Consider the following 12,901-nt stretch of genomic DNA (forward strand, 5'->3'; position numbering starts at 1 on the left):
GTTAAGACCTGAAAACGTTTATCAATCCGTGCTGAGTGGGGTTTTTCAGGAGAAGCGCTTAAAGAGACAGGCACTAAAACAGAGCATTTCAGACAGAGAGTGAATGCAGGTATATTCAGACATATTCAGAAAAATAATGTGTTTTTTGAACATTAAAGCAGGTGAACATGTTAAAATACAAACCCAAAATACAAGTCACTGCCACTTTTCTGTCACTCTGCCAGGGAGCGGGAAAACAAAGTGTCCAACTCCCTTCTTCGCCTGTCCGAGTGGGCGCTGTATCCCTATGAGCTGGACTTGTGATAAGGAGAATGACTGTGAGAACGGCGCGGATGAGGCTCACTGCGGTAAGTTTAGATACCAAAGGGCCAAACAAGCTGAAGCGCAACAGGCCGTTACTTTGTTTTGCTGCTTGTTTTTTTTTCACTTTATACATTCTTTTCTGGACCACTAGATAAATTCTGCTCAGCCTCTCAATTTGAGTGTGGAAACCACCGCTGCATTCCCAACCGCTGGGTGTGTGACGGAGCAGACGACTGTGGCGACAGCAGTGATGAGGACAGCAAGTGCAGTGAGTGTTGGGCTTTAGCTTAGCTTCAGTACACACAAACAATAACAAGAACAATTAGCGCTTACAAATCTGAGCACAAATCAGATATTTTGGCAGCAGGCGATTCTGCAGAAAAATATGAACATGCATCTCATTTGTGGATGTTGTGATACTATTTTGACTAGAGCTTTAACTCATCTGGTGGCTACTGCACAATACTCAAGTGCAATATGGACTATGGACTTGGGCATTTATGCAAAGAATTTAGGTTTTGTAATGGCTTCATCAATATTATATTGTTAAGAGCAACTAAACAGTTCATATTATCCCTCTAAAAAATATATATTTTTGTGATTGTTTCCAGCGTCGGCAGTATATTCACAAATACTTAGGGCAACAAAAGGCATCATCAATAATCTCTTTCAATCACAGAGACCAAAACCTGCAGTCCCGAGGCGTTCCAGTGTCCTGGATCGCATATGTGCATCCCTCAGCGTTGGAAGTGTGACGGGGACAAAGACTGTCCTGACGGGGCTGACGAGAGTGTCAAAGCTGGCTGTGGTGAGTTCAGGCTGGGGTTTTCACATTTTAATAGCTCAGAGAGACAAAGATTTAATAACTTGGAGAGACAAAGAAAGACATACATATGTTCTCCCCCAAATATTTTTTTTATTTCAGTGTTCAACAACACGTGCCGCGGCAGTGAGTTCATGTGCCAGAACCGACAGTGTATCCCTAAGCACTTTGTGTGTGACCATGACAACGACTGTAGCGACGGCTCAGATGAGTCCCTGGAGTGTGGTGAGTGGAACCATGACCTTTTATTCCTGAAGGGAATGTTAAAAGCTTCCTCCTCCTCCTCCTCCTCATCCTTGTTCTTAACAATGAGTTCAACTCTCCTTGTGACGTTTCTGCAGAATACCCAACATGTGGAACAAACGAGTTCCGCTGTGCCAACGGACGCTGCCTCATCCAGAGTTCATGGGAGTGTGACGGAGACTTTGACTGCCATGACCAATCAGACGAAGCCCCCAAAAACCCACGCTGCACAGGCTCAGGTTTGATCCACACAGCCACTCCAGAAGCACTTTACTTTTTATTTAATTTACTCATCTAATTCAATCAGTGCATCGTTGCAAACAGCATTCTTGCAGACCACCAGTACAGAAGGTGAATATGAAGAAGGCACATCCAGTATATAAGGACACATGTTAAGGCATCATTCCTTTCTTTATTTTCACAGAGAAGAAATGCAACGACAGCGCGTATGCTTGCAATAATGGAATCTGCATCAATGAGACATTGCTCTGTGACCATAAGGATGACTGTGGCGACGGCTCTGATGAGATGAACTGTTTTATTAACGAATGCCTGAACAGCAAACTGAGTGGCTGCTCCCAGCTCTGTGAAGACCTTAAGATAGGCTTTAAGGTAAGTGAACACCGTGAAATGTTGATTTGAGCTTTCCAGTAATAGCAGCTCTGTCACTTTACCTGCTCTGTACTTTACCCCCCCTTACAGTGTAGATGCCACCCTGGCTTCCGTCTGAAAGACGACGGGAAGACGTGTGTCGACATAGACGAGTGCACGACCACCTACCCCTGCACGCAGCGTTGCATCAACACACATGGCAGCTTCCACTGTCTGTGCGTGGAGGGTTTCCAGCTTAGCCCCGACAACCCCACCATATGCAAATCAACCTCTGGTAATAAACGTGACGAGATTAAATAAAATTCAGGAAGTGTTTCAGGTTAATTCACTCACGTGTGATGTTTCCCTCCCTCCAGATGAAGAACCCTTCCTGATCTTTGCCAACCGCTACTATCTAAGGAAGCTCAACTTAGATGGCTCAAACTACACACTGCTCAAACAGGTGAGACTTGCAGATACCGCATGTCCTTTTGAAGAGCTTAGAAATCATACAAAGGGGGGGTTATCGCCGGTCCAGACTGACGCAGCTCCTGTGCTTTGACAGGGCTTGAACAACGCTGTGGCTCTGGATTTTGACTATCGCCAGCAGATGATTTACTGGACAGATGTGACCACCCAGGGCAGCATGATTCGGCGCATGCACATCAATGGCAGCGATGTTCAGGTCAGTGTGGATAGCGGACAGTGGCTGATAATAATATATAATACCTTCTTGGTCTTAACATAAAACCTGCATTTAAAATGATTAATTAATCCTCATTTGTATGCATGTATGTGCAGTAAAAACCCTGGGAAATGAACTAAAATCCTCATTGTGAGACACAGATTCAGCGTGTTCATTCAAGTAAATACTGCTTGCTCATTTGTTAGGTCCTTCATCGCACATCGCTCAGCAACCCAGACGGTCTGGCAGTCGACTGGGTTGGAGGAAACCTGTACTGGTGCGATAAGGGACGGGACACTATCGAGGTGTCAAAGCTGAACGGAGCGTACCGGACCGTTCTGGTCAACAGCGGCCTGAGGGAGCCGCGTGCTGTGGCTGTGGACGTGCGCTACGGGTGAGAGTGACACTACACAACTTTGAAGTTCTGGATTAAAAAAGTTGTAGCAAAGTTTTTCGTGAACAGAGAAAGTTTTTTTCATTCTTTTTGAATGGCATATACTGTTGGTAAATTTTATCAATTAACTAATTACCATCAATTAATTTACTGCTGGGTTAAATACAGTAAATGCATAATAGACTGACTTTTAACCCTCAGAAATCCCAAGCCTCTTTGAGGTGTCTTTTTTTGCTTTGCCCCATTTTAATCACTGTAGCCTCGTTTTTTTTCTGCAATATATAAGTCCTGCAGCTCTATGACAACAACACAAATTTACTGCTATGAATTATCTTCTTTGATAATTTATTTTACAAAAATAGGGATTAAAATGAAATCTAGTGCCCTCAAGAGTTAGCAATATTGTAAAAAGAAATAATGGTGGCTTCACATGCTATACATATTGAACTATTTACATGTTGAAAACCTTTACTTAAGTGCAACCTCTACTCTCAGCACTGTGTATACCGTCTGCAGTTCAAGTTTTGTTGAATTGTTGTCACGTGACAGTTGGTCTCAGCTGAGTCACTAATGGCTCCCAGTTCTGCTGAGGACTGCAGATTTTAATGGGTTTGTTTTTTGTAGGATCTAATCAGTGTAAACGATTTATTTTTTCCTGATCTGTTTGACCAATAAACCTAAAATTAATTCATCACATCCCTGACAGGTTCTTATACTGGTCAGACTGGGGTGACACCCCCCACATAGGGAGGATCGGGATGGATGGCTCCAACAGGAGTGCCATTGTGGAGGATAAGATCACCTGGCCCAATGGCCTCACGCTGGACTTTATAAACGACCGTATCTACTGGGCTGATGCTCGAGAGGACTACATTGCGTTTGCCAGCCTGGACGGAACCAACAGACACACAGGTAACACACACATGAACTCAACTGGGGGCGACGGCTCCCATTTGTACACTTTTTCCAGTTGTTGTTACTATCTCACTTGTCTTTCTGCCCCCGGTAGTTCTTGTTCAGGATATCCCCCACATCTTTGCTATGACTCTGTTTGAGGAGTACATCTACTGGACTGACTGGGAGACAAAGTCCATCAACAGAGCTCATAAAACACTCGGAATCAACAAGACAGTTCTGATCAGCACCTTACACAGACCAATGGACGTCCACATTTACCACCCTTACCGACAGCCTGAAGGTAATAACCAAGTCATCCGTTATTTACAAAACACATCTTCATCCATGTCCTGATCCCTGTCTGATAATTCTTAATTTCCTTGTTTTTCAGTGGCTGACCACCCGTGCCAAGTCAACAATGGAGGCTGCAGTAACCTGTGTCTGCTTTCACCTGGAGGAGGCTACAAGTGTGCCTGCCCTACTAACTTTTACCTAGCAGCTGATGGTAAACAGTGCTTGTCCAACTGCACTGCGAGTCAGGTGAGCTAGCTTGTGGCTATTGTTTTAGACGTTTGCCCGTATTAACACACTATTCATTTGAAAAAATAAACACCTTTTCTGTTTTCGTCCCTTTAGTTTGTTTGCAAAAATGACAAGTGCATCCCATTTTGGTGGAAGTGTGACACTGAGGATGACTGCGGGGACCGCTCAGATGAGCCTGCAGACTGCCGTGAGTGACCATCGTAGCCAGGCTAAAATGATCATAATATATCATTGTTGCAGTGTGTGCTTTTGTGTGTTCTGGTTAATAAATGTGCTCTGTTTCGTCACTGTAGCTGAGTTTAAGTGCAGACCAGGCCAGTTCCAGTGTGGTACAGGCATCTGCACCAACCCAGCATACATCTGCGATGGTGACAATGACTGCCAAGATAACTCCGATGAGGCCAATTGCGGTACACACACCTACTCATGCTTTCGTATTTTTTCTTACAGTAGGCATCCCATAACAATCCCTACGTTTTTCGTTTGTTGTCTTTCTGTTTCCAGACATTCATGTGTGCCTGCCAAGTCAGTTTAAGTGTACACACCCCAGTCGCTGTATCCCTGGCATCTTCCGTTGCAACGGACAGGACAACTGTGGAGAGGGAGAGGATGAGAAAGACTGTCGTGAGTTTTGTTGTCCTTCTGGTTCCCTTAGGCCCTCTGTTATTTGTCAGTTTTTACCCTGCTAGTGGCAGTGCCTAAGGATGCCCTGCTTGGTATAGTGTGTCCGTCTGTTCATTTATCTGAAAACACACAAATGCATTTTGTTGTCACTGGAGGATCCCTAGTGTGTATAGTGACCCCTTTGACCTTTCCTGTATTGCCTCTGTGAGCAACAGTTTCGACTTAGACTGTATCTCAAATCTAATGAGCAGACAGGAAGTTGCTGAAAAACTGTCAAGCCCCCCGAGAGGATCTCTGTCCATTTCAACCTTTTCTTTAGCGGTCCCCTTAGGCCAAATTATGTTGCATAATGTAATTGCCATGACATTTGTTGAGCGCATTCATCCTCCACAGAGGGATATCAAATGAACTCTTCTGCCATGCCATTCTCAGGTCAAAATTTACATGTTAGCACCTTTAAAGGCAAGGCTGTAAGAAGAATAGCAAAATCATCATCTTATTATGTAAAGGATATCACCGTCTCTAGGGGCCACTAGGATGACTTGAGCATTGTTGTCATTTTAATGAGGGAAATTTGTTATTAGGTAGTGATTCTTCTGTATTCAGTGGAGTATATGTCTGTCTCTTGTGCAGCTGAAGTGACATGTGCCCCCAACCAGTTCCAGTGCGCCATCACCAAGCGCTGTATCCCACGGGTGTGGGTGTGTGACAGGGACAATGACTGTGTGGACGGATCTGATGAGCCTGCCAACTGCAGTAAGACGCAGCTTATTATTACTGTGCTACACTGCTTAAGAAATAAACCTCCTGTACAGCATGGACATGTTTCACTAATATGGCTTGACTGATCATATTGAGAGAGGCTCCTGATGTCAGTAATAGATAACAAAATAAATAAAGAGAATATTGCAATGGTGTTTGGAGTTTAAAAAAGAAACTTAAATTTATACGGCCACAACAGAAGTGACTGTAGGAGAGTGTTGATTTCCACTTAACCCTTGGCATCACTAGGGACATGTTTGGCAAAATGTTCGAAATTGTTTTTGGCTGCTAATGCATATGGCATCCCTTTTGGCATGGGTAGGGTTTTTTTCAGCCTCAGCTCCTGTATTGAGTCTACTGAATGATAAACTGTGTTTCCAAAAATACTGACCCTTAAGGGAAAAAATGCCCTTATTGAAACCATTAAAATCATGATTTTTGATCCCAATACCATTGCAGCATAAAATCATGTATTATTTGGGGAAAACAGATGTTTTCCTGGTTCCCACTAGGAGCGTCGCTGTTATATCATGGAGCACCACAGTGTTTGATGCAATTCATCAAAATCAATGTTGCTGCTAATCACTGACATATCTCAGACTGTGAACAAAAATTATATAATAATCTAATTTATAACTATAATAAAATAATAATAAAAAAAACATTAAAAATGACAGCATTATTATGTAAACAAACTGGCATTTTAAAACCTAAAGTTCTGAAAATTTGTATCTGGTTGTCATGACCAGGACTGATGTTTGTTAAAACTTTTAACTCGCACAAGGATTAATTGAAGCTTAATAATAACACTGTTATCTATTTGTTAACTGTTAATTCTGTTACAGAAAGAGAGTGAATAAGCCTTCTCATGTGTAGTGTCTTGTGCGTCTAATCCATTAAATCCTCTCTATTGCAGCTCAAATGACATGTGGTGTGGATGAGTTCCGCTGTAAGGACTCGGGGCGCTGCATCCCAGCACGCTGGAAGTGTGACGGAGAGGATGACTGCGGAGACGCTTCAGATGAACCCAAGGAAGAGTGTGGTAAGGACAGAGTGGTGCATGGAGAAGGAAAGGAAAGGAAGTTGCTGACGGCGCCACGCTTGTACTTATCATGTCTGTTTGGTGCTCAGATGAGCGGACGTGTGAGCCGTACCAGTTCCGCTGTAAGAACAACCGCTGTGTGCCTGGCCGCTGGCAATGTGACTACGACAACGACTGTGGGGACAACTCTGATGAAGACAAGTGTGGTAGGTTCCCCTCTCACACGCACACAACAACCACAACCACAGCTTATTTTCAGTATGAAAGCGATGATTTATATTATGTGAGCTCAGCTGTAAGCAGACTGGTTCTATTGGTAAGCAATGTCTCACCTTTCACTGTGTTTTTGTTCATTATATTTACTCAACTACACATTTGGAGACTTTGATTTCTTTTTCTTTTTTGCATTAATTAGTTCTGTGACCATTTGCACATCTCACATCATCTCATGTCTATTTTGCATTTCACACTGGCCTGTTGATGTGAGCCAGAGGTAGGTGTTTTCACAGTTTCCGCTCAACAATTCACAACCTCAGCTACCTAGTCCTTCGTGAGCCGCCCTTGTCCCCCCCCTCTCCCTGCGCTTGTCTTTTGTTCTGTGAGCCTCTCCCTTCCTTTTTTTTCAATCTCACTAGCTCATTTCCTCCTCCACAACATGCAGTCCAGAATGTTGCACCATCCCCGCTTCTGTATTCCCATGAGTCAATCCTGTGAAGTGAACGATCAACCTTATTTTCATTCCATGTACGTCTGGCTCTCAACAGTCGTAGCAGTCTGTTCTCTTTTTTACCTTCCCTTATGCCTCTCCTTGCTCCTCTCCTCTACTCTCTGTTCCTGCTCGATCGACCTCTCTTGCCCCCTCTAAGCTGTCTTCTCTCCGTCCTCAGTGCCGCGGCAGTGTTCGGAGAGCGAGTTTTCCTGCACGAACGGCCGCTGCATTGCCGGGCGCTGGAAGTGCGATGGGGACCATGACTGTGCCGACGGTTCAGACGAGGTATCCCTCAACCATCTCTCATCTTCCTGACTGACATTCTGCTTTGAAATTTGACACTTAACAAAAGTAATTCTTTGTTTTGGTCCAGAATGGCTGCGATGTGCAGTGTGACAGTGATCAGTTCCAGTGCAAAAACGGCCACTGCATTGCCATCCGCTGGCGCTGCGATGCTGATGTGGACTGTTTGGATGGCAGTGACGAGGAGAAATGTGACAGTGGTGGTAAGGAACACACACTTGTTTTGTCCTGGATGCTGTTGCGCATCAGCATGGGATGTTACATGTCATTCATTCCTTTTTCTTTTTCTCTCAACACCATGTTTCAGCGGGTAGACACTGCCCCCTGGAAGAGTTCCAGTGCAACAACACTCTTTGTAAACCCCTGGGCTGGAAGTGTGATGGCGAGGACGACTGCGGAGACAACTCGGATGAGAATCCAGAAGAGTGCGGTGAGAAGCGCTGCGTTTTGACAGTCGACAGTATCCGCTGTAGATCGCTTGATGCCTTGCTTCAATATAGTCTTTTTCTTTCTTGACATCTCTGTCCTTCTGTTCCTTAGTTAAATTCCAGTGCCCACCCAGAAGGCAGTTTCGCTGTCGTAATGATCGCGTGTGTCTGCCTTTATCAAAACGCTGTGATGCTGTCAACAACTGTGGGGATAACAGCGATGAAGACAACTGCCGTGAGTTTGTTTACTCTTCTGTCCTTATTAATCAATTTAACAGTTTCAAAGAGAACTCACTGTAACGTTGCATTAACAATTCAAACACATTTTTGTTTAAACTGCAACAGGATAAGACTCTAAATCGTGGGTTGGGATGACTTGTGTGTAATGATTAGGGTGATGACCTCTCTGTGATCTCTGTACTCTTCCAGCGTCGCCGCCTCCCACGCCAGTATGTCAAAAAGATGAGTTCCAGTGCTCTAATGGCCGTTGCATCAGTTCTGTCCTGCGCTGCAACTACTTCAATGACTGTGCGGACTACGGTTCTGATGAAATCAACTGCAATAAGAAAGGTGCGTTACAGTACAGGTGTCTTAATGATAATGATGTCTTAATGCGGAAATTCCATGTGTGAATATGTGCAACATGTTCCTCTATGCGCAGACATCGTGCTGAATGACTGCCACAGTAACAGGACAGTGTGTGGAGATGGAGATGAAGCTCATTGTGTGGTGAACGGCACTGACTCTTTCTGCTCCTGCAAACCCGGCTTCCTGTCCAATGGACGTAACAGATGTGAAGGTGCAGTTTTTTCTTGGCCCTTGCTCCGTTTTGCACGTTGTTTTGTGTTGTGGTTACAATCTGCTCTTGAAGACTGAAAACTGTGTGTAATGTGTATCATGTTCCCCGGCGGTGTTACACAGATAAGAACGAGTGTCAGCAGTTTGGAGTGTGTTCCCACATCTGCAACAACACTAAGGGTTCCCACAAGTGCAGCTGCCACAAGTACTTCACCAGAATCAATGACACCTGCAAGGCTGATGGTGGGTACTTCCACCATAACCTACACTTGGTGTACTTTCATGCCTTCATGTTCTCTCTGTTCTACTACAATGATCTGTTTGTCTTTTTCTTGACGGGGCGTAATTTCCTGTGCACCCCCAGCTCCGAGACAAGTGCTCTACATTGCAGATGACAGTGAGATCCGGAGCCTGGACCCTTCCATGCCAAACTGGCGCTACGAGCAGGTCTTCCAGGGCGATGCCAACGTGCGCATTGATGCCATGGACCTACATGTCAAGGCGAACCGTATTTACTGGACAAACTGGCACACAGGGCGGATTTCTTCCTATGATCTGCCTTCTTCCTCTTCCTCCCCCAATAGCAACCGCAACCGACGCCAAAGTGACTCGAGGGTCACAACTGTGGAGGTGAAGTGTGAACACAACATACTTAATGCATGCTTATGATATAAACACAAACAAGTGTTCATCCAATTTTGCAGGGACTTAGTGCTGTTTCTGTGTCTCTGTGTTCAGATCCCTGATCTGAAGATGCCCCGGGGCATTGCTGTGGACTGGGTGGCAGGGAACTTGTACTGGACTGACTCTGGCAGAGACGTCATCGAGGTGGCCCAGATAAATGGAGGTCGCCACCGCAAAACCCTCATCTCCGGCATGATCGATGAGCCTTATGCCATTGTGGTTGACCCCCAGAGAGGGTGAGCAGGTCTTTGGAGACCGGGGGGCGGTGACACAAACACAAGAATGCAAAAAAGGATTTAATTGTCATAACCGCAGTGATAAATGGAGCTTTTGCATTTCCTCCATTAGGAAAATGTACTGGGCAGACTGGGGAAACCATCCCAAGATTGAAACAGCTGCTATGGATGGAACCATGAGAGAGACGCTGGTGGAGGAAAACATCCAGTGGCCAACTGGTAAAATATGCACACACACACATAAATACTTCTCCTTAATCATCTGTTCTACACCCAAAACAAAGTGTTAGTCTTTCTAGCATTTCTAATACTCTCTCTCTCTCTCTCTCTCTCTCTCTCTCTCTCTCTCTCTCTCTCTCTCTCTCTCTCTCTCTCTCTCTCTCTCTCTCTCTCTCTCTTTCTCACCATGTAGGTCTAGCTGTGGACTACTTCAACGAGCGTCTGTTCTGGGCTGATGCTAAACTCTCCTTAATCTGCAGTGTGAGGCTGAACGGCAGCGATGTGGTTGTGGCTGTAAACGGCATTAAGAACAGTTGAGTGGCAGATACTGTGATCCATACATGTTGTAATCCATACAATCAGTCTTTGGTAGTCAGTTGCAATTTCCATGTGGGTGGACAATGCAAAAATATGAATTTCAGCATGCCTACCGTCTGTGAAGCTTCCATAACGTGTATCTACTGTTTCCATGCAGAGCTCCACCAGCCCTTCAGCATCGACATCTTTGAGGACTACATCTACGGCGTCACCTACATCAACAACTACGTCTTCCGAGTGAATAAGTTTGGCAAAGGCACCATTGAAAACCTGACAACCGGAATGAACCACGCCACAGATATTGCTCTGCACCACCGCTACAAGCAACCTGAGAGTAAATCAAAAACAGGCGAAGATGCTCACTGAAGCAAAGACAGTGAAAAAGCATGTAATTACTTGTTCCCCCTTTTTTAAAATACTGTTTTTTTTCTCTGTCGTTGTCAGTGACTAATCCCTGCGACAGGAAGAAATGTGAATGGCTGTGTCTGCTGAGCCCCAGTGGACCAGTCTGCATCTGTCCCAATGGACGAACCCTGGACAACGGCACATGTGTGGAGCTGCCCACTCCCACACTGTCTCCTATCTGTGAGTAAACACACATTACAGAACACAAACAAACACTTACATCGGCAAATGAACTCATTCTGTGTGACTGAAACACTTCGTCGTCTGTAGCTCCTCCCAGTGGTCCCTGTTTGGTCCAGTGTTTGAATGGTGGCAGCTGTTTCCTGAATGCCCACAAGCAGCCCAAGTGTCGCTGTCAGCCCAATTATGGAGGAGATCGATGTGAGATTGACCAGTGTAGGGACTACTGCAAGAATGGAGGCACATGCACACCTTCTCCTACAGGTAAGATATGATCATTGCAAGCTTGTTTGGGTATTTTGTGTTCTCTTTATTTTGCTAGTACAGTATAATAGCAGCTAAATACAAAGTTTAAATAGCAATATATAGACTTAAATATAGCTTTGCAAGCCACTTTAAATTATGTTTCTGTTTCTGTCTCATCATCCCTGCTTATCCCTTCATATGTCCCTCTTTCCAAAGGTTCTCCTACATGTCGATGCCTGACAGGCTTTACGGGTCCAAACTGTAACCTGCACACCTGCAACAATTACTGCAGAAACGAAGGGAACTGTTCAGTCAGCACCGGAAACCAGCCAACCTGCCGATGCCCTGCTGACTTCCTTGGCGACCAGTGCCAGTACAGTGAGTGCTCCCACTATCTAGCCGGCATACAAGTTTAAAGGTCCCATATCATGCTTATTTCCAGGTTCATACTTGTGTTTTGGATTTCTACTAGAACGTGTCCACATGCTTTAATTTTAAAAAACACATTATTTTCTCATACTGTCTCTCTGAATATACCTGTATTCAATCTCTGTCTGAAAAGGCCTGTAATAGCGCCTGTCTCTTTAAGCTCCCCCTCTTAAAAAAAACCCAGTCTACTCTGATTGGTCAGTGTTTCCGGCTCTTCCAAATCTGCACTCTGTGTCTCTGTGTGTTTTGATACTTTTACATTATATAGCACCTTGACCTGCTTTGTAATAAAAGAAATACATGGGAGTTAAAATATGGGACCTTCAAAAATGTTCAAATACTTATGTCGCAATTGGAGTTTCTGTAGTGTATTATGATGTGGTTGGTAAGCAGTGCACTTACGTGTGTGTGTGTGTGTGTGTGTGTGTGTGTGTGTGTGTGTGTGTGTGTGTGTGTGTGTGTGTGTGTGTGTGTGTGTGTGTGTGTGTGTGTGTGTGTGTGTGTGTGTGTGTGTGTGTGTGTGTGTGTGTGTGTGTGTGTGTGTGTGTGTGTGTGTGTGTGTGTGTGTGTGTGTGTGTGTTTGTGAGCAGGAAGGTGTGAAGGCCACTGCCTGAACAAAGGTACATGTCTGCAGAGTGAAAATGGCTCCAAACTCTGTCGCTGTCTGCCTCAGTACATTGGCAGCACATGTGAGATTGACAAGTGTCACTACTGTCGGGATGGCGAGTGTATCCCCAGCAACGGGTTCACGTCTACAGGGGACTTCACCTGCCGGTAAAACACATCATCTACACAACACAAACAGACTTACACATGCAAAGCCGACTAGTCTCTGTCAATGCTACTCAAATATTTTCTGTCTTCTATAGTTGCACAAATGGAAGAGTCCAGCCGAGCTGCTACACATGTGATACAAATGAGTACTGTGCAAATGGCCAGTGCTCTATAAACTCCATCACCCGCCTTCCAGAGTGCAGGTGAGGTGTTTTCATTTAATGCTGTTCAGATTAAGATTGAGTGCAGACATGCAAATCTCTAT

The 12,901-nt window shown here is 44.8% G+C and overlaps 1 protein-coding gene across 1 annotated transcript in view; it reads left to right on the forward strand.

Annotated features, from left to right (window-relative positions):
- Window positions 1-12,901, forward strand: part of LOC310965855 (low-density lipoprotein receptor-related protein 1-like) — a 106,854-nt gene that overhangs the window by 88,234 nt on the left and 5,719 nt on the right. The window contains 36 exon segments of the mRNA XM_083939608.1: window positions 225-347; window positions 455-571; window positions 983-1,111; window positions 1,229-1,351; window positions 1,468-1,608; window positions 1,794-1,981; window positions 2,072-2,255; window positions 2,338-2,423; window positions 2,526-2,645; window positions 2,852-3,039; window positions 3,746-3,951; window positions 4,049-4,237; window positions 4,328-4,476; window positions 4,573-4,666; window positions 4,773-4,889; window positions 4,984-5,103; window positions 5,737-5,859; window positions 6,782-6,907; window positions 6,997-7,113; window positions 7,795-7,901; window positions 7,990-8,122; window positions 8,227-8,349; window positions 8,460-8,582; window positions 8,777-8,917; window positions 9,009-9,146; window positions 9,269-9,388; window positions 9,510-9,775; window positions 9,884-10,065; window positions 10,178-10,284; window positions 10,478-10,597; window positions 10,760-10,936; window positions 11,047-11,187; window positions 11,278-11,451; window positions 11,650-11,811; window positions 12,453-12,636; window positions 12,732-12,839. Coding sequence (XP_083795734.1) covers window positions 225-347; window positions 455-571; window positions 983-1,111; window positions 1,229-1,351; window positions 1,468-1,608; window positions 1,794-1,981; window positions 2,072-2,255; window positions 2,338-2,423; window positions 2,526-2,645; window positions 2,852-3,039; window positions 3,746-3,951; window positions 4,049-4,237; window positions 4,328-4,476; window positions 4,573-4,666; window positions 4,773-4,889; window positions 4,984-5,103; window positions 5,737-5,859; window positions 6,782-6,907; window positions 6,997-7,113; window positions 7,795-7,901; window positions 7,990-8,122; window positions 8,227-8,349; window positions 8,460-8,582; window positions 8,777-8,917; window positions 9,009-9,146; window positions 9,269-9,388; window positions 9,510-9,775; window positions 9,884-10,065; window positions 10,178-10,284; window positions 10,478-10,597; window positions 10,760-10,936; window positions 11,047-11,187; window positions 11,278-11,451; window positions 11,650-11,811; window positions 12,453-12,636; window positions 12,732-12,839 — 5,146 coding nt within the window.

Source organism: Echiichthys vipera (genome assembly GCF_963691815.1).
Source record: "Echiichthys vipera genome assembly, chromosome: X".
Taxonomy (NCBI): Eukaryota; Metazoa; Chordata; class Actinopteri; order Perciformes; family Trachinidae; genus Echiichthys; species Echiichthys vipera.